We start from the raw sequence: 22,087 nt of genomic DNA on the forward strand, positions 1-22,087 counted from the left end.
TTCTGATCAGCAAGCCCTAGGCTCAGTGGTTTAACCCACAGCGCCACCTGGGTCCCAACATGCTGGTATATCAGTCTAAAACTCATAGTTCCATAATGCACCTGCCACTGCAGTGTGAAAGACACATTAGAAAACAGACAGAAGTGCTGTCATTATAATCAGAGGGAAACTAATGCATGTCTGAACACATCTTTAATATCTGGGTGCTTTCCCTTTGCAGTCTGCACATAACAGACACTATCATACTAGACCCAAATGCTTACCTTAACTTTGCCATCAATTGATTCATAGATCAAGAGGTAACCTGTAACAGAGGCACGAGGGGGCTTCCATGTTAGCTGTGCTGTTTCAAACTGAACATCAGTTGCAGTGAGATCCCTTGGAGCATCAAGGTCTAGGAGAAAGATGAGAAGTTTTTATTTTTATTTTTAATATATTTTAATATAAAGATTGGTCTTCCTGGTGCCTTCCAGATGTTTTGGACCAAAGCTGCCATCGACCCAAGGCAGCATGAACAATAGTCCATTCTTAACAATAGTGTTAAGAATCATAGTCCAAAAACACCTGGAGGGAGCAAGGTTGGAAAAGATTGTTAAAGATATACAGTATACAAACCCACTCATGCAGACTCAGCCCTCCCTTCTGAGAATCCAAAGTCAGTGCAATATGCTTGTTTTAGGACCACAAGCTTAATCAGGAACCTATGATGGAGCAGAACCTGCCTATGTTACCTGTAGTGAATTTGGTGGATATGACTGTGCTTTTCTGTGGTCCCTTCCTGGCATAGATCCGGAGTGTATATTCAGAGGCTGGGCGGAGGCCAGTGAGATCATATTCCACAGTATTGCCTGAGACACTCTGAGTCATTTCATGCTCTAAAACAACAAAGACAGGCCATTGATCAATGAGCAACTTGGATTCAGCAGGTGCATTTGTTGAACCATAGAATCCTAGAATTGTAGAGTCCAACCCCTTTCATTGCAGGAAGATGCAGCTGTCCCATACAGGGATCGAACCTTCAACCTTGGCATTATTAGCACAATGCTCTAACCAACAAAGCTAATGGCATATTGGATTCACTGCTTTTGCAAAGCATGTGTTGCTCCTCTTAGTTAATTTTTGCCGACCTATATAGAGAAGAGGACTCTATAACACAGCCCACTTGGATTAGAGAGCTTGTTCAACTCCATCCCTGTAATTTTATTTTATTTCTTAGAAATATCTCAAACCCATCTTCCATCATAAGGTCTGAGGTCAGGGTACAATGCAAATTACAATTCACATTGAACCAATCTGGATCACAAATGAACTTGCTCCCCACCCCCCAAAAGCAGGCTACAATACAACAAGCACCTTTAAAGTTTCAAATGTCTTTAAGGTTCCACTATAACTTAACATGGCTATTCCTCTGCAGTTCATGGGTTATAGCCAGCATTGGTCCTACTTAGAGTAGACCCATTGAAACATGGCCATTGCTAACTTAGGTGCATTAATTTCAATGGGTCCACTCCAAGTACAACCCAACAATTTTAGGAGAGCTCCATGACAGAGTTAGCAAAAAGCAAAGGATGCAGTTGTGACTGGTGCCCATTGATATTGGTAGGGCAGAAAGGAGGGAGGTCAACAGGAGGTGAACCCAGGGCCAATAACAAACTGAGACAGCCCCTGGAGTGGTTGTAGGTAAGAAGAAAATTCTACAACTGTTTGCATTTTTTTTAAAAAAAATCCTCATCTGAATGTTAGTGTGAATTTCTCCTAATATACACATTTTGTATTCAGTTTTGCCGGATACACATTTTTACAAAGCAATCTCTCCTGACATACCGGTAATGCATTTTTGTATGTTGTTATTTGCATACACTTTATTCCCCCCAGCATATGCATTTTTTTCCAGTATACATTCCTTGGCTGGAGAACTGCATTGCAAAATCTGGAGGGGTGTAGATTTTAAAATATGACTTTGTTTCAGTTCACATGCTATATCAGAAAGTGCAAATTTGGTTGTTTTGACTTTAAAATTGGATCGCATTTCTCCACCAGCCCCAGCCTTACTCCAAAGCAATGTTGACTTACCACCCTCAGTAACATAGGAAATGATGTACTCATCAACAGCAGCAATTGCCGGTTGCCAAACAGCCAGTGCTTTGGAATCAGTGATGTTCACTGCCATTAGCCCTGATGGGCTATCCAAAGCTACAGAGTGGGAGACAGAGAGAGATAGAATGTCACAATCTGCCTTGGTACCACTTGCTAGAACACTTGTGTGGTGTCATCTGCATTACTTCCTTCAAATCCCTTCCGAAAAAAGACACACATTTTCTGTCAAGGATACCCCTCTAGTTCCCATGTCCTGCAGTAATGCAGTGGGTAAGGTAAAGGTAAAGGGACCCCTGACTGTTAGGTCCAGTCACGGACGACTCTGGGGTTGTGGTGCTCATCTCACATTATTGGCTGAGGGAGCCGGCGTACAGCTTCCAGGTCATGTGGCCACCATGACTAAGCCGCTTCTGGCGAACCAGAGCAGCACACAGAAATGCCGTTTACCTTTCTGCCGGAGCGGTACCTATATATCTACTTGCACTTTGAGGTCCTTTCGAACTGCTAGGTTGGCAGGAGCTGGGACCAAGCAACAGGAGCTCACCCCGTCATGGGGATTTGAACCACCGACCTTCTGATCGGCAAGCCCTAGGCTCTGTGGTTTAGACCACAGCGCCACCTACATCCCAATGCTGTGGGTAACTAAGCCTAAACACATGCAACTGTAATGGCCACATCTTGCTCCCTTGTTTCTCCCAGTCTTCCTTCCCCTTTCTCCATTGTTTCCTCTGTGTCAAATTTTAGACTGTAAGCTCCTCAGGGCAGGGACCTGCCCTTTTGTACTCTCTAAAGCAATAGTGAGGAATCTCCAGTCCACAGGCCTAATCAAGCCACTTCGCCCAAATCATGCACACCTGACATTATATGTTACGCCAAATGGCTGAAAAAGAACAACCAAGAACCTTAAAATAAATTCTTCATTTTTTTTCATGGCAAGCAGGGCTTTTGCTACCAAGCCCCAATGTGGCAGGCTGCACTCAAAAGTTTCTGAGTGAAACCGTTCCCTGCCCCTAAACTATGTCTGCCCGCAACCCCACATTGGCAGGCATCTTCCTTTGCAATCTCACTTGAGTCCAAAGGAAAGAATCAGGAGCACACCTACGGTAACCAGACACCAGGTGTTTGACAGTGGTCAGCCCTATCTTTTTCTCAAAGTGGCCCACCAGGAGACAGGGTCTCTGGATCCTGTTCCCTACTCCTGCTGTAAAGCATCTTGGCTACTGAGCCACTTAATTACCATCTACTTCTGGGACATACCTGTGGTCAGAGATCCAGAAACAGGCTCACTTTCTTCAAATCCTTTGACAGAGACGATACTGACAATGTACTCCACGCCAGGGATCAGCTTTGCCAGTTTAGTTCTACTCTTGCTTCCATCTACTGTCACATAATTGGGGGGACCTGGAATAGATAATGCGTAGCTTGGGTGACTGGTGGAATCAAGTGTGCAAGGTTCAGAAACCAGAAGCAAAGGCTTAAGCGTTTTCATAATTGTCTCCAACATTCACAATACATTACCAGCCATAAGAGATCATAAGAGCTCTGCCAAAGACCCGTCTAGTCCAGCACCTTGTTCTCAGTGACCATTATGTTCCTGAGAAGCCTACAAGAAATACACGAGCGCAACAGCTCTTTCCCTACTCCTCTTCCACAGCAACTGGTATTCGGATCCAGCACTGGAGGTAGTACACAGCCATCATGGGTATGAATTTGTCTAATCTCCCCTTAAAGCCATCCAAGTGGGTTGCTGTCACTACATCTTCTGGTTGAGCATTCCATTCTTCCTTTATGCACCACAACAAGAAGTGTTGCCTTTTGTTTGTCCTGAACCTCCCAACATCCAGTTTCATTGGTGTCAGAGGTTCTTGCGACTACTCTAGAGTAACGACGCTCCGCATGCTTGTCTTTAAACAGTTTTTTATCAGTGCAGGCTATTTACAGTGAGCTGGGTATGTAAAACATGTCTGCTCAGCCCGATGCAGAATCCGGCACTGCCCCCCCCCCCACATGATCTTCTCCAACATAGTAGCCTCGGGGCAGTGAATCTCCTCCCTCTCTTTCTCCTGCGTAATTACGGAACCGGAGGAAGGGGTCTACGCTCCAGGCTTTCATTTTCTCCCTTCTCCCCCTCCCTTTCCTCACTCCTGTGTGGCCCGGGCTCTCTCATGTTGCTGGAGCCCTGGCCCTCTCTCTCCATTCCCTCACTAGCCTCCTCAGAGCCCTCGCTTCCATCGCTGCTTGGGGAGGAGCTACTTCTGATGCAAGGGGGCGGTCCTCTGTACTTCCTCGCCCTTACAATTCGTATTATGAAAAAGGTTGAAACATTATTCCATCCCAAGGGTCATAGTCTTCCAAAGGCAACCTTCGGGGGGTGGGGGGGGCACATGCCAGCAGCGGATAGGGTCAGAGACAAAAGTAGGCAAAGCAGCGAAGGCAACTCTTATCCTACACCCATACCATCTCTCTCTATGCTGCATCCAGGCAAGCAAGAGAAATGATCACAGTTCATGAACACATTTAAGTCAGGCAAAACCATTCATGAAGGGCGTAGATAAGTGCTGATGGAAGATTGGGAGATGCGGCCTGAGAAGATCCTGAGGGCCAGGCATTTGGCCACCTCCAGGCCTCTGTTCCCGCTCCTCTGGCCTATCCCTGTTCATACACCCTTCTTCTCCCTTACCTCCTGTAACTGGAACATAGCTAATCCGGAAGAGGTCCACCTTTGTCCGTGGGGCTGTCCAACTGACCACAGCTGAGTCTTCGGTAATATCAGAGAATGTAATTTCCTTGGGAGGTCCCATTGCTAACCAAGAGACAGACAGTAAGGCAAACAAAGAGAAGGAGTTAACAAATTGTTGCATCAGCCAGGCTGGTTGGGAAAAAAAAATACACACACTTGGTCTCAGATTTCCAGTCCAGGAGCTACAATAAATACTTGGTCCAGTGTCATGACTGGAATGGAAAGTTCCATACCACAAAGCATTTTTACTTGGCACAGGCAAATGATTGCCTTCATGGCCAAGTTTTTGTTTTTGACAAGGATCTTGAAGTTGTAGTCAAGACTGCATACAGCTCCCCCTATCACCCCCCCAAAAGATTTGTAATGCTCAAATCCCAAGACACCTTCTGCCAAGAGACAACATAGGGATAGCAAATGCTGCATTCAAAATGGATCATTTGTGGTCTTTGACAGTATGTCAGGTGTTATAGCTCTAGTTGAGAGATCCATGTGTTCTCAGCTGTGGACATGGAGCCAGGGGTGTAGGAAGGGGGGCGGGGGTCCTCCCCGGGTGCCATCATGGAGGGGGGTGACAAATTATCAAGGAACAATTACTGCCCTACTAGGGTGGTTAATTTAAAAAAAATTTTTTTTAATGCCGGCTCCGAAGGTCTTATCTTACTACACTAGAGATTATATAGTTATATATGAAATTTCATGCATATCAGTTAATATCTTGACCACCCTCCACGAAAACAGCTGTTTACTTGGCCATTTCCCCATGTCGTGAAGGCTGAAATTTCAGTTCAAAGGAGCACTTACTGTTCCCAACCCTAACCCTGCGGAAAGCCATCTAATTAGAATTTAATTTGATTTTAACATGTTTTTAGGAGGTAATTTAATTATTGTTTGATTTATTACCAGTGTTATCTATCTGATGTTAGCTGCCCTGAGCACTACTTCAGCTGGGATATAAATAAAAGTTTATTATTATTATTATTATTATTATTATTATTATTATTCCTTTGTAAGAAAATATGAAATAATATAAAACCATTTTTGCAGGCAAAAAAATAAATAAAATCAATGTGTGTGTGTGGGGGGGGGGGTTGACAAGAAATTTTCCACACCGGGTACCACTTGACCTTCCCACGCCTCTGCATGGAGCTCTTGTATTGGGGAAGCCTCTGCACATTTATGCTCCAGGGCCTAGCTATCAACTTCCCCTTCCTTAGTTTCAGTATTACCCTTTTATAGAACTCAATGGGGAGGAGAGTGGGGCCAAAACTGAAATTAGTCCTCATCTGCAGTACAGTGGTACCTTGGTTTATGAACACAATTGGTTCCGGAAGTCTGTTCATAAACTGAAGCGTTCATAAACTGAAGCGAACTTTCCCATTGAAAGTAATGGAAAGTGGATTAATCCGTTCCAGACGGGTCCACGGCGTTCGTAAACCGAAAATTCGTAAACCGAGGTCTTCATAAACCGAGGTTCCACTGTATTCACTTAAAGCAGTACCATAGAAGCATAGAATTGTAGAGTTGTAAGGTACCCTGAGGGTCATCTAGTCCAACCCGCTGCAATGCAGGAACATGCAGATGTTCCCTACAGGGATCAAACCTGCATCCTTGGCATTATCAGCACCACACTCTAACCAACTGTGTCATCTGGTGATTAGCGTACCATCCCACTTTACACAGTCATGGTTTCCTCCAAAGTATCCTAGGAACAGCAGTCTGTTAAGGGTGCTGGGAGTTGTCAGCAGACCCGTTCACAGAGCTACAATACACATATTTTCCAAGGAAGAGAGATTGCTAAACTACTTTTAGAACTGTAGTTCTGTGAGCGGACAAGGCATCTCCTAGGCACCTCACAGCACCTCCAACACACTAGTGTTACCAAAATTATTTGGGGTAAGTCACACCTTGGAGTTTCCAGTGGAAATGTAGATTTGGCAGGGCACCTGTTCATTATGTTTCTCTTTCCCAGCTTTTTGCCTTCATTACATTGTTGGGGCATTTTTTTGTCGCAATGTTTATGCTGATTTTTGGCATCAGATGTAGATACGCTTTGTGTAGAAAAAAAATGTGGCTGATGTGAATCTGCCAATTTTGTGTGCATCCTGCCCTCTCCCCCTTGGTTAAATGTCCCTGCATATTCATTGCAGATAATGATAAAACCATGTGCAAGTCAAAGCTGTTCAAGTTTACAAGTTTTCATGTCAAGATTTTTGCTATGGGTCTGACATTTCTTTTGGCAGGTCAACCTGCAAAAGGGAAATAAAATGTAAGAGCTTTCCAACACCCAGGGGGAAAAAAATATGGCAGCTCAGTATGTACATTCACCCTTTTAACTGTAAATAGATGCCGCCCCCCAGTTGCAATGAAAACAACATAGATTTTTTTGAAGAAGAAAGAATTACAGTAAAAATAAGCAACCCACACAAGAGATGTCCATTAGCAAGCAAGAGACAAATAGCAGAAGCAAATCACATTAAAACAATCTAATAAGACATGCCAGTTAAAGTTCAACTAATTTTTTCTTCTTCTAAATTGGGAAGATGTGTGTGCTTTCCTAACTTGAGTTTGCTTACAAAGCCCAGCCTGAAACATCTCCAGCATTTCCAGATTTGTAAGGAAAGAATGAGAAAAAGCTATCCTAAGGGCTGATGGGTGTTGGAGTCCAACAGCACCTGGACCTATCCACCTATCCGTGTTCTGCCCTTTCCAGTCCAAAACTCCTTGCAGCAGGGATGGGGGGACCCATGGCCCTCCAGGTGTTGCAGATTTCCTTCTTTGCCTTTGGGGAAATATTTTTTGCATTAGCATCAAAATTTGGGTGTATCGAAAGACTGAAAGTCACAAAATCAAAAGCATGATTCCTTGGAGCTTTCTGAATTGCTGCACTATAAGCAAATTTTGTTGGAGATTTTAATGGAGTTTTTCCTGTTGCCAACTTACAGAATCAACTCCTGGGCTCCTAAGCCAGTCTGAAAAGGGCTGACTAAGGTTCTCTGATAACAGAGACGGTGGGAAGGAGGCACTGTAATAGCGACTAGAGATTTATCATGGAGTCCATGGGAGAAAAGCTGTATCACAGTGGCAAAGTATTTACTTTGCATGCAGAAGGATCTAGGTTCAATCCAAGGCATCACCAAGTAGGGATGAGAATGTCTCTTGCCTGAAACCCCAGATAGCTGCTGCCAATAAATGTAGACTGGGGTGTGAAACCTTTTTGGTGCAGCAGGTCAGATCCTTCTCTCCCACCAGCCCATGGGTCACCTCTGACGCATGGGCAGGATTTTCAATCACCTTGCACCATAATAATAATAATATAATAATAATTTATTATTTATACCCTGCCCATCTGCCTGGGTGTTCTCGAAGCTACGAACATGAGTTTGACCAAACTGCGGGAGGAAGTGCAAGACAGGAGTGCCTGGCGTGCTATGGTCCATGGGGTCACGAAGAGTCGGACACGACTAAACGACTAAACAACAACAACATCTGGCTGGGTTTCCCCAGCCACTCTGGGCGGCTTCCAACAGAAAAATAAAATAATTGATTAAACATTAAAAGCCTCCCTAAACAGTGAGTGATTGACTTGTAGGTGTTCCTTCCCACCTGTTAGAAGCTGGCCTATGGAGTGGGGGAGAGATAGTGATAAAACAGGATTGAACTCCCTATGACATCAGGTGTGGTCCAAGTGGGCATGGTTGCAGGAAAATGATCTTGTGGGTCAGTTGGGGAGGCCTGGTGGGTTGAATGTGGCCCCTGAGCCAGAGGTTCCTCAACTCTGGTGAAGACAATACTGAGTAGATGGACCATGGTCTGAGTTGGTACAGGACAGTTTCCCATGCTTAACAAGTAAAGCCAATTTGAAATAGCTTTCCTCTTTGCATGAGTTGGTCTGTGTGAAGACCTACTGACCAGTGATGGATGCATGTTCCAGCAAGGATTCCACAGATGTTACACCAATTTTTGCACTTTCCACTTTTTTATGGTATGGAAAGCTAGCATTGCTTGCAGCTAAATTTTATCCTTTGGAATTAATGTACTTAAATTACTCATGCCCATCAGTTCCAAAGCCTCTGCTCTGAGTAGGACTAACACTGGATAATACTCCTTAGTTCAGAATGACAGTTGGGCTCACGTGATGGGATGCTCCATCTTAAAAAATAAAGAAACAAGGCCCTGCATATGGAAATGTAGCGTGTCAAGGAGAAAGGTACAAATGTGAAAGACACATGCACACATATGCAGGTGAGTGGATCATGCCTTTCTCATCCTTGCCACACTTTATCCAAACAATACCTGTTGTAGCGATTGTATTTACAGGTTGGGAACGTTGTCCACTGGTAACTCCATAGAGATCAATGTAATATCCCGTGCCTTCTTTCAGCCCTATTATATCTTGGGTGCGTTCATGGCCTGGTACAATTAGTTCCAGAGGGTCTGATACCATATTGGTGTCCCTTATTTTAAGAACAAAACTGTCAAAGGCTCCATCATCTGCCGTCCAAGACAGACGAAAGCCATCAGGGGTTGCATCTGACACAAGAAGGTTGTCCACTTCAGGTTCTGCTTCTGAAAGTGCAAGAGGGAGAGAAAGAGAAAGAGAGAAAGCAGGAGAGGGAGAAATGAGATTTTTAATTTCCTTTAAAAGAAGAAAAAGGAGGAAACTCCAAGGAGATTTGCCCCAAGTCAGATTAGCGTATGATGTAAATGTTGCCGTCACAAATTCAAAGAAGTGGAAACAATCCGCTATCCAAAAAAAGGGGGGAAATGCATTCAGAGATTATGAGCAAGACACATTCTTATCAAAATATGTGGGTGTAGGTGTAATCACTCGTCAAGGACCCCCAAAGCAGCACGGCATTATCACTCACCATCTCCCCCTGCCATGCAATATTAAAACATGCTGGTAGTAAGCATGATGTTCATTCGTTCTCTGTCTTCCATCAGAATCTCCTATTTTTCTGCTCATTTTTTTTAAAGAAAGTCATTAAAAGCAAAGCCACTGTAAATTATCTGAATATTGTCGTTTTCCCGGGTTCACATCAAAGCACGCCTTTGAACGAAACAACCTATTCTTCCAATTCACAAATTATAATAAGTTTGTAGCCCCTTTAGTCCTGCTCCCCTGATCCGGTGGTGGCTGGTGGCACAGAAGACGAGGAGGCTATCAGTGAAGCCAATTATATGCTGAGTCAACTTACTTCAGTTTTGTTCCCAAACTCCTCACTGCTGAGTTCTGCAAGGCTAACACTAAGACTGGTAATAATCAAGAAGGCAGGCAGGTGGGGATAGTTGAGGGTGGTGGGGGACTGTCTTATTGAACCACCCCTTCTGCCCTATCCATACAGAGAACCAGGCAGAGGGCCTTCTCGGTAGTAGCACCCGCCCTGTGGAACGCCCTCCCACCAGATGTCAAAGAGAAAAACACCTACAACTCACATTCAATTGTGTGTTGTTCTTAGTCTAAAATATATTGAATACTTCAGTTCAGCAGCTTGGGAATACTGATCCCCCCCCTCTTTTTTGCTGAGGGTTACTTTGGATGAACTTAGATGGAACTGTGAACTGAACATGAACTGAACTAGCTCATTTTGTAAAGGGACATATCTGAACTGGAATTAGTTCCTTTGGGGGCATAATAGTTCCCAACCCCATCTAGCTGCCCACTAGTGGAAAGAGATAACTTGGATATATGGACTTTTGGTCTGATGCAGCAGTGCACTTGCTTCACTTTTACAAGTGGAAGGAACTAAATAAAGCTGTATCACTGTTTAGCCATGCATGCTGTAGCATCAATTTTCTTCCACCTTCCGGAGCTGTATTTACTTAGCAAGATATTCTGAGATAATGAAAGAGAGGTGGAGAGAGGGAACAAAAAGGCTACAAGTAAATATGGGTGGGTGTCAAAGAATGCTGCTAAGGATTGGAAAAACCCTTAGTTTCACGGCTAGGAATTGAATTAATTTGGTGATTTTTAAAAAAAGGATTAAACACACACACACACACACACACACACACACACACACACAGTCAAGAGCTTTCTGCAGGGTTCTCAATGGGCAACACTGAGACTAAAACACTGAACCCCCCTGGACTGGTTGCAAGAAAAGAAGATAGGCAGGTGGGTGCTACCTAAGTGCGGACTGAGGATGGTGGGGCAATGCAGTGATGGGTATGATCCCGACACACTCTCACATGCACATACAAAGGACATACACAGGCAGACATCCCCCTCATCAGCTGACCAAAGCAGATCAGCTGAAGAGAGGGAATATTACTCCTGTCTATCCATTAAATGATCAATCTGATGGTAGGGAAGGGTCTCCACCCATCCCAGTGCTGTGTCTACTTCCATTCCTTTTCTTTTGGTCTTGAGAGGGCAGGACAAATTATTTATAGAGGACTAGGTCATACTCTTGAACTAGGAGTTTGCTACTTGAGAGTGAAGGCACAAGCTACAACAACCTGGCTGCAGCTCAAAACCAGTCTAGGTCTATTTAGTGCCTAGATGGGAGATTGCCTAGGAATCCTATGTACAGTATGCTGTGCTGTGTTGAGGTCCATGGAAGAAAGGCAATATATTAATCAATTAAGTAAAATCTTTCCCAATAGGATTCCAATGAAGCTGGATACCTTGGCTTACAAGGAATATGAAAGCTCAGCTATGTATGCAAACTTAGATCATATTTGCCATCATTGCAGATCCTCTTGTATGAAGAAAATAGACCGGGCTATCATGGAGAAGAGGTGTTTTAAGGAGTCCTGGAGTACTACTGAAAAATGTTCCAAGCATTAAGATTATTCTTCCTTCAGGAGTAAGTTTCTAACACTGATTTAAATCCTTGTTCAAAGCCACTGCTGAAGCTTTCCAGTGGAGACAATATGGTGGTGGGGCTCAGTTTAGTTAAATGGATATATTGATCGGTTTAGATGTGGGGTACCCTTCAGTGGAAGACAGGAGTGCCTGGCGTGCTCTGGCCATGGGGTCACGAAGAGTCAGACACGACTAAACAACTAAACAACAACAACAACCCTTCAGAATACTTGGTAGGCCATAATGTTCACTGCTGGTATTGTCCCTGTCATCATTTTGCAGAATGACCTAGCCCATAGGGAGTTTAACACTCAAGTTTTCTTGAAGTTAATCATATCTGTGAGCCTGATCAGTGTTTGGATAGGAGAATTCTTCTTTTGCTGTGTACCTCATGTAATCTGCTTTCCCAAAAGTAGAATAAATAAACAAGGGAAGAGAAGTAGAATACATAAACAAGGATTCAATCAATGAGGATACATTGAAACTCCCTCTTTGGATGTCAAAGACATCTGAACAAATCAACATCTGTTGGTTTTCTCAGTTTGGTTCTCCAAGAGACAGGAAAAATAGAGCATCCAAGAAAGAGAAGTATGGGAGTCATGTTAGTGGATGTGTCAGTAGCTAGTGATGAGGGAAAACCATGGTTGGTCACCAAATGAGGCATTAAAAAAAGTGTCCCAAGTAAGGATGAAGAAAGTGTGCATTAGAGGAAGAGAACATTCCAGTTGCATTAAAATACCTGTTAGAGCAACAACACTTAAGGGCCTAGTTTGGCGACCATGAGCAAAACCATAAAGCACAACCTCATAGCCAATGCCAGTTATGAGCCCTCTAAGTGTCAGCTGACGCTGGGCTCCTGAGAGGAGGAACTCCTGGGGGTCCAGCAGTTTGCCAGAATCCACCACGATTATTAGAAAGCTGTCAAAGGCATTCTCTGATGCCATCCAGGACACTGTAAAGCCATATGGATTAATGCCTGAGACAGTGAGGTTTTCCAGTGGGGGCAAAGGCTCTGAAAAAAGGGGAAGGTGTGAAAAACACAAAGGAGAAAAAAAAAGTTAGAAAAGACAGTGTGTGTAACTTGATATAAACCACAGGTCTCCATGGGGGAGCAGGGGAAACTAACAATTATTACAGTGTAGTATTAATGGTGAAAGATTTGTATATAGTTTTCAAGGTAGATCCATACATGCATATCCATCACTCAGTGGGCTATATCCAATGCCAGTCCTACTCAGTATAGACCTGTTGAAAACAATGAAATGGATAATTTGGGTCTACTCTGAATAGAACTTAGTTTGGGTACAATCCAATATCTTCATGGGTAGCACAGTCAAGCTGCATGATGTGGTCTATGTTAGCTGCAAAAAGGGTTATGCTGCAGTTTGAGACCAGGTTATTAGAAGACCCATCAATACCTGCATGGACCTGTCCTAGTCATAACCAAGACTATGGAAGCTCTGCTTCAGTGCCTTCTAAGATCTATGGCAGTGTTTCCCAAACTTGGGTCTCCAGCTGTTTTTGGACTACAGTTCCCACCATCCCTGACCACTGGTCCTTCTAGCTGGGGATGATGAGAATTGTAGTCCAAAAACAGCTGGAGACCCAAGTTTGGGAAACACTGAACTATGAGGGTGGTAGACAAACTTCAGTGTGTTTACTCAGAAGTAAGCCTCAGTTTGGTCAATGGAACTTGCTTCTAAGTAATTGTGGAACCAGTAGCTCTTTAGATGTTGCTAGACATCATCCCTGACAAGTGGCCATGTTGGCTGGGATTGATGGCAATTTGAGCCCAACAATATCTGTCTAAAATCTCTGGCAAAGGAGAATTTACCACCCTCCAAGGCAGTCCAAGAGCTCATGGCTATAATTACACGAAGATGGAGATCATATTAACTGTCAATGTTTTCTTCTCCAGACACATGGTAATATAAATTTAGTACTGTCTATTGCCTACTGCTGTTTGGTTTAAAACAAACAGGCAACCCTCAATTGAAAGTCAATCAACTTTGCTCCACAAAGCTGTAATCCCTCAACATTCCTAGATATGGGATAGGCAGTACATGGAAAAAATGCTGCAATTATAATTGCCAATTCATTTAATCCAAATAGGAGGAGAATGGAAAGGGGGTGGGGGAACAAACACCCAATGTCTTATAAATGGGTACCTGTCATCAACAAAGAGATGAGAGACTCAGTGTGTCTCCCGCCTGTGGTTGTGCCCTGAATGTTAATGTCATAATCAGTATAATCTACTGAGCCTGAGACGAGAGTGTCATGAGCCTCCCCTGACACCGAAAGCTTCTGAGACTCCTGGAACAAATGGGGATCTCTAACATTTACAGCCAACTTTGCAAAAGGCCCATCTCTTGTGGTCCAGGAGAGGTTGAATGTGTTGGCCTTAGCATTTGTGAGTGTAAGCATGCCCAGCTGTGGTTCGACCTCTGAAGAAAAAGGGAACACAAAAAGTGGAGAGAGAAAAGCATTACTGGTTGGCAGCCATGTGGTGGTAGAGAAAATAGAAGGTGCATCACTTAATCAACAACATGTAAGGTTCCCCACCCTGGCACAAAACATTTAAGTCCAGAGTCTAAAAATGACATAACTTGCATCAATGGATGTTCTGCTCATCTAGGAGAGCCCCCCAATAAGTCTCCCTTCTCTTTCCCCAAGATAAGATGTTTTATTTTTTGCCTCGGGAATGGAAGGGAGAAAAATGGGTGTGAGCAGGGACCAAAGTAGAACTGAAGCAGGGGCCAGCTCCCAGGAAGCTGTGCTTGCCTCAGCACTGCTTGCTGCATGCGTGAAACCTAACTGACCCCAATTAAGGACTCATGCTAGAACTGCCCTCATGCTGCCATATGGTGACAAAGCAGTGCTGGCATGGTTTTGTAATGCTCACGTGCCTTTAAAGAAGTAAGCTCAATGTGATCTCATGATCCCCTGAAGATGGTGGAATGTACAGCAACACAGAAGACAGATATAACACCACCAGACTTAACATGCAAGTTTGAAATAGTTTCCCCTGCATTTCTCTACCATTTGGACATTGTCAAAGCATGCTTTTCTGGTCAGATCAGGCATAGCCCTTGGAACTTAAGGGCTCCTGCATGCAATGCAAAATGAAAGAATCCTGTCAGGCAAGACATACAGTAGGATCTTGGTTATCCTGGAGGTGCCCTTGTTAGCAAAAAACGCTGGCATCTTGTGGAAGGTATGTTATCAACCCAACCACAATCAAGGATGATTGGTAGAAGTGACTGTACTCTTGGGCTGGAAGCTCAATAAAGAGATGGGCTTTGCTTTTCCATTCCAGCTATTGACTCAGCATAATAATATACGCAGAGATGCCAGGCAGATGTGACTCTTGATATGTATAATGGTATTGGTACCAACCATGCAGCTTCCCACCTCTCTTTGGTTGATACATTGCAATACTGAAAATATAAGTAACTGAGGTGTCTTCTAGGTCCAACAGCAGAACATTGATATGTGCCATCATAAAGCAAGGTGGCATGCAAAGATCTATCTCTCAGGAAGACAAGAACTGTGGGATAGCAAGGACTCATGATGAAAACATCAAGGCATGAAGAAGAAAGACAGAAGAAGTGCAATGATGGTCAGCGATGGGAGATCAGATGCTGTGATGCTCCAGAAAAATGTCAGCTGGAACAAGTACATACACATATATTTATATATGCATATATGTATGTTGTAAGTAGCACACACACATACATACACATATGTGATGTAGATTAGCATGTGTGCATATATAGAAGAAGTCCTTAATTGTTGGGACACAAGAGTTGTAACAATATTGTCCTCCTTTCAGGTTTACTCCGGTTCTGAGAAATAAGCACCCTTTCTAAATTAAGGCAGGAAGGAAAATATCATATTTGGGGGAACTGCACTTATGAGTAAAAGGAATAAGAGAAAAGGCAAACCTTGGAGGTGATATACCTGTGGTAGCCCATGTTGTCAAGGTCTGGCTACTTTGCCCATCAACCATGCCATGAAGCTGGAGGGTATAATTAGAGTTCGGTCTGAGATTGATGAGGACAAAGCTCCGAAAGTCCCCCGGCACCGTGTGCTGCTGGGAGTCCAGAGACTGGTTGTTGGTGTTTCTAACATCTAAGAGGAAATGGTCAAAGGCAACGTCCTGCGCTTCCCACATGAGGGACAGGCCGTCAGAGGAAGTATCTGAAACTGTGAGTTTGCTAAGGAGATGTGCAGTTACTATGAGGAAAAAACACATTGGAATCAACATGGGCAAAACTCCAAAGTGGAATACAATGATGCAGAAGAAACATGCCCAGTGGAATCCTACCTGTAGACTTTGGGTTGTATCCAGCTAAATCCTACTGAGCATAGATCCACTGAATTTAATGGACATAAGTTAGTCACTGGGTCTAACTCTGAGTAGAGATAACATTTACAGCAACCTTTAAAGGGTGCTTTTTGGTTGTCCAATTTATACAATGGCAAAAAGACGGGAAAGCAATAGGTAGCATTGAGACGACTAGGACTGGAAAATGAATCAATTTTAAAGAGATATATACACAGAATTCTAACCCACGGGCTTTTCTCACATTGAACTGCCTCTTGTATTGAGAACCTACTCCTGTCTAAACTATGTGCACTGTTGGGTTGTTGTTGTTTTTATTAAAAAATAGGTCTGGAAAATTATATGCAAAATTATGTTTTAAAATACATTTATGCAAATATGCATACATATATTTGTGATAATACCCATAAAATGTCAATCCTCGTGCTGTACTCTATTTCCTCAGGATACTCTTATAAGTATATTGAAACATATGCATTTTGATACCAACATGGTGCTCTCCAGGTTTTGTTGGACTACTAGTCCCACATAGAATGTGCTGGCTGAGACTGTTTTATAGAGTTATTTGTGTCGCTGCGTCTATCGATTTATGTGCAGGTCACTTCAGTAAATCTTTAGTAAATCTGGGGGGTATAGTATGTGTATAATATTATATGTATAATGGGAAATTTCGTATTTTTTTGTGAAACTGTGGTGGGTGGAGACTTGCTTATTGTTAAGATTAAGGCCCCACCTGCCCTACACATTTTTTTTAACAGGTCAAGGGTGCCAAGAATTGTTAAGAGACCTCTTTTGTCTTCACAGAGCTACAATTCCCAGAGTTCCCTGGGAACAGGGATTTGGTGTTACACTCATTAGTTCTTCACATGTATAACTAACCAAGGGGCTACAGAAGATGCTAGATGTGGCTACATATATTCAGCACACTTTCCATTCTCTTCCCCATGACTTTTTGGAGGATCAATGGAAAGTATAATATACCTTAGAAAATCTACTTAGAAATTTCCCAAGTCCATCAAAATAGGATATTGTGATGGACTAACAAGCATTTCTATTCTCATTTCCCCCTTAAAGTGGATGCGTTCTACACTTCTAGAAATAATGGCTGCTGCTCTTCATGGAACATAATAAAATATCTGCTGCATACACAGCAAAGTCCCATAATTTAAATAGGCATTGAGTGAATTATTATTATTGGTCCTAAATCTGCCACCAGCCATCTTCACCAGATAACCCCTACTTTCAGTGTTTATAAGAGAGGAAGAAAAACGTATCTCTGTTACAAAATTGTAAGAAGAGTTCTATTGGATTAAAGCCAAAGGCCTACCATAGTCCACCATCATGTTATCGCAATCTGTGATTCCCAGCGACTGGTATTCAGAGGTATACAGACTAGAGGGAGAACGTAGCCATTGTGCCTCATGATAGTCTTACCCCCCATGAAATTGTGTACTCCTCTTTTAAAGCCATCTGAGTTGGTGGCCATCATTACCTCTTTCATAGTTAAACAAAGACTTTAAAAGTGGCATATACAAATAGTTAATTTTCCTCTTTATCGCCCCTTCTCCCTCTGAAAAAAAAAAGCCTATGAAGAAAGCTCCAAATATCTTTTCATATAAGGGAACACTTCTGCACACTTACAATTTTGGTTGTCCATTTCTGCAATTCATCAGAAAGCAATAGGAAGTGTGAAAGAGTAAATTGTGCTGAGGTTAAGGACGATCTTGAAAAAGAAACTGAATAACACATGATATACATGAGGTAGGATCATATACCTGTAGTAGCTGTAGTGCTTAATGCCTGAGTACGGAAACCACGAGTAACTCCATAGAGGTAGATAATGAAATTAGTTTTAGGGGACAGCCCTGAGATATGAGCAGCCTTTAAATGGCCTGAGATGTTGTATTCCATGGGTTCCAGCAACCTGTTGGAATCAATAATTTCAATGATAAAGCTCTCGAAGTTTCCTTTGGTGGTCATCCAGGAGAGATTGAAGCCTTCAGGGGTGATGCCCCAAACTGTTAAGTTGCTGACTTCGGGCTTCATCACTGAAGAAGGGAAACAACATTGGATTTGATTTTAATTTTGATTTTAACTGAAAGTTCAAAGTCTGTTCTATTGGACTTCAAGTCCCGAGCTGAATAACGCAGGAGATGAAATGGGGAGAGACCAGCTCAAGCAAGCAAATAAGGAAAGAAACTAAAAGCCAATGCAAAATAGATGTCTAAGATAATCAAGGCCCCCATGCGCGGAAGCAGAATGCAGAGCAGCTCCCTAGGAATGATTTTGAGTCTTCTCCTATGCACAACTCTAGAGGGGAAAGTTGCAATAATATTGGTTAGATCGGAGGGTTGAATTACTCTAGGATTTAGGTGCAATCTCTCTCTCTCTCTCTCTCTCTCTCTCTCTCACACACACACACACACACACACACACACAACTAAGCTGGGAGAAAACTCAGGAAATAGCTGCACATTTTTGAAACACTTTGCAAAGAAACTTTGTAAATACTGTACTGAGCTGATAGCATATGGAGTGGAAGAAGAGGCATATTATGCTGCCTGGAGATCTTCAGAAGACAGATGGTTATAAAAGAAATTTAATGCAAAGGAAAATGCCTTTGAGCATGAGTGACATGCCAGTTACCAAACCCTATAGATTTAGGACTATGGTTTTCAGACTGGAAGATTACTTTAATCTACAGCCAAGCCTCAGTTCCTTTCACTCAGTTCCTCAATATTCTGCTAGGGATGTTCTTCAAATAAGGAATGCATCACAACGGATAAACCCCTGTCTCTGTTGTTTTTTCAAGATGAAAATAGCAGGGAAGCAAGTAGCATGTAAATTGGTAGCTCTCCAGAAAGTGGTTCCACAGGTTACCATGAAATGAAATAGTCAACCTACAGGAGATTTGCTCATCATTAGGGAGGGAGGGAAACAATGCAGGGTTGAGCAGATGCCATTCTCTCTCTTTCTGCAAAGGAAAGAAGCAACAAAGCAAGAAAAGGTGGCTGAAGCAGGTGAGCAGATGAAGAAGAAGAAAAGATACCTGTCATGGATTCAACTGAAAGGGGCTTGGTTCTGTAGCCCCGAGTCACACCATAGAGAGTGATAGTGTAAAGAGTGCTTGGCAGGAGGCCAGTAAGATTCGCAAATCGCAAATAGCCTGGGATGGTGATATTATGTCCATTTTCTGGCTGGTTAGGCTCCTGCACCTGCATGACAAAGTTCTCAAAGGCCCCTTCTCCTGCCGTCCAGGTGAGCTGGAATCCATCCCAGTGAACCTCTGAGACTGATAAATTCCCCAGCTCAGGCTCTTCTTCTAGATATAAAGGACAGAGAGCCAAATTGGTTAATCAGATTTGAAGGTCAAAGAAAGAAAGCAAAGGAGTGATGAGGTGCCGCCTGTCTTGAAGCTTTCATGATAATGAGTTACATTTCTACCTGGTTACATATTTATGAGCCCATCTCCATTTCACTTATATACACACACTTCAGGAGCTATCTGTCCTAGAAGACAACCTGGGAATAAGATTTCCAAAGGAGATTCAGGAACACAGCTGAGGAAGCAAACATCAGCGAAGCCACCCACAAACCTTGATAGCCTCAGTAAAGCTATAGCTTTCTAGCAAGCAAAAATATTAAGCTGTAGGATCTAAAACGGCAATTCAGGGACCTGAAATTCATTTTGCAAGACACACACATACAGCCTGCTGCTTTACAGTAAACCATTAACAATTCAATATATGCTCCCCCAAAGCTATTGCAGGAATGCAGGAATGAATGAGGTAAATTTGAGAGTGCAGGTAGTGGATGGGAAGACCTTTCATGCTAATGGCACCCCCTGGGTATTGTGCATTATTTGAAGATAAATGACCTTCAGTGCTTGCTCCAGCTTTTGGAGGGCCCTTAGGCCAGCCACCCTCTATGCCTTTCCTTTACTCACTGACTCTGCCTTCTCACTGTGGGTTGTGTCTCATGTTAGTCATATTCAGAGTATCCATTAAAATCAATGGAGATGACAAACATTAGGCACATTAATTTCAATGGGTCTATTCTGAGTAAAATTTACTTGGATGCAGGTCCTTCGTTCCCACCAGCTGCTCTACTACTTCATCATTAGTATCACCTGCTTGTTTGACAGGTGGCGAGCCAATGAGAAAGCAGACAGTGGCATCTGTTGCTCCTTCTCACCACCACCACTGTGGTTTGAGCCAGAAAAGAGGTGGTTAAACAAGCAGATTACAACAGGGAAGCTAACAAGCAAGTCTGAGGGTGGGGCTTGTCAGTGGACCCGCTTCTGGAGTGTGGGTCCTCAGCCAATGCCTGACCATGCCAACTGACAGCACCAGCCCTGGTCACTAATTCTGTGCATTCCCTCAGAGAGAGAAATGAGGCAACCCAACTAGGAAAAGGGAAAGGGAATTCCAAGCACAACAAATACGGCAGGGCATTTCAAGGCGAGGCAAGATGCTTTGGCAAATGTACATTCCCAGTTCAACAATGCTGTATCTGATTATAGAAGGGTGAACTTATCTGTTTCAGATATGCATCATTTCATGTGTGAATTTGGCAGGTTTATCTTTAAATGCAAACTGAATCCAGTTTCTTCCCCATCCTAGTAACAACCCAGTGCACGATCTGTTTCTATAACATTGCCAAAGCAAAGCAGGCATGAGTTTGAACTGGGAGCTACATGTAACTATTTTGAGCTCTCTAAAAGGAAGAATGGGGTAGAAATATAATAAATATGGGAAATATAGAGGCCTAGTTGAGGCGACAGTAGCCAGACATAGCAGGTAGATTAAGAAAAGAATAAATACACTCTTGAGTTAAGAGCTTCTTGGATGGACAACAGATATCTGGCTATAAACATTCCTTCCAAAAATGAAATTCCTTTATTTATTATACTCTAAGCAAAGCCTCCAGCTTCTGCTGCTGCCATTTCTATATATGGTTCATATTGTTCATATTGAGAATATGAATGCTATAAGGAATTTTAATGTGATCCTTCACTGTTACTCCAGCCATAGCTCAGCTGGAGAACATCTGCCTTTCATGCAGAAGGTCCCAGATTCAACCCCGAACATCCCCAGGTAGGGCAATGAATGTGTCCTGTGTCTGGACAGCTATTACCAGGCAACTGGGACAATAGTGTGCTAGATCGACCAATGGTCTGCTTCACTTTAGGGCAGCTTCCTATCTCCCTAAATCATACCAGATTGGAATGCTTTCCTGGATGCTGACAGTGGGGTAAATCTGTCTTCTTTACTATCTAAAGAGATGGACCTGAAACCTCTTGGAGTGGCTGCTAGTCAGTATTGACAGCACAGGGCCTAGATGCAGTGGTTTTCTTTGTCCCAGGAATCAGCTAGCCCTTTAAAATGGGGTAGGAACTTCCTGCTGCTGAGGGAGGTAAAGAGTATGAAGCAGTTTTATTGATGTTAATGAAAACAAGTAGAACTTTGTCTTTGTCTCAAATGGAACTATACTTCAGTCTGTCTGTGGTTCTTGAGCAGAAGGAGTTAACCAGAAGGAGAGTCAGTGTGTCCTAGTGATTGGCATGCCAGAAAAAGGGTGGGGGAGACTCAGGTTCAAATCCTAAACTGCAGCTATTGATGTGAGTGGACATAGGCCACTATGAAGCTAAGTCTACCCTACCTCACAGGGATATTGTGAAGACAACATTGGCGGGCAGGGAATGTGTGTCACCCTGAGCTTCAAGGAGGAAATGCAACTTAAATCCCTGTTGTTACAGTGGGATTTGAGACCATCTAACGTAATCTGGATCAGGGCCTTGGAAGTATTCATACCATTTCTTTTTCTAGGACCCAAATCCCACAAAACAAATCCAACTAAGTTCTGCTCAGAGTAGACACACTAAAATCAATGTACCTAAGTTATTAATGTTTCTTATTTTCCAGAGTGTGACTGACATCGGCTGCAGCTCCTAAAAGCCCACTCATGTTTTGCTTTGGAGGAATGCTCTCAAATGGCCCCAGTCTTTGCTTCCATGGGTTGTTCCTGGGGGACATCAACTTAAGAATCACAGAAGCCAGTTTAGAAGGCCAGGCCTGGGTTACTCAAGCTGCCT

At 43.1% G+C, this 22,087-nt stretch overlaps 1 protein-coding gene across 8 annotated transcripts in view; it reads right to left on the reverse strand.

Annotated features, from left to right (window-relative positions):
* TNC (tenascin C) overlaps positions 1-22,087 on the reverse strand; it is an 88,009-nt gene that overhangs the window by 13,450 nt on the left and 52,472 nt on the right. For 2 of the 8 annotated variants that reach the window (XM_035112807.3, XM_088665015.1), the window contains exons 11-21: positions 19,043-19,315; positions 17,769-18,041; positions 15,609-15,884; positions 13,817-14,092; positions 12,388-12,660; positions 9,131-9,403; positions 4,778-4,900; positions 3,355-3,498; positions 2,074-2,193; positions 732-875; positions 264-394 (exon numbers count right to left, since the gene is read on the reverse strand). In XM_035112807.3, the coding sequence (XP_034968698.3) occupies positions 264-394; positions 732-875; positions 2,074-2,193; positions 3,355-3,498; positions 4,778-4,900; positions 9,131-9,403; positions 12,388-12,660; positions 13,817-14,092; positions 15,609-15,884; positions 17,769-18,041; positions 19,043-19,315 (2,306 nt within the window). The remainder of the gene's footprint in view (positions 1-263; positions 395-731; positions 876-2,073; positions 2,194-3,354; positions 3,499-4,777; positions 4,901-9,130; positions 9,404-12,387; positions 12,661-13,816; positions 14,093-15,608; positions 15,885-17,768; positions 18,042-19,042; positions 19,316-22,087) is intronic. The other 6 variants (XM_035112808.3, XM_035112809.3, XM_035112810.3 and 3 more) reach the window with 6 other exon arrangements.

Source organism: Zootoca vivipara, chromosome Z2, assembly GCF_965207765.1.
Source record: "Zootoca vivipara chromosome Z2, rZooViv2.hap1.1, whole genome shotgun sequence".
Classification (NCBI taxonomy): domain Eukaryota; kingdom Metazoa; phylum Chordata; class Lepidosauria; order Squamata; family Lacertidae; genus Zootoca; species Zootoca vivipara.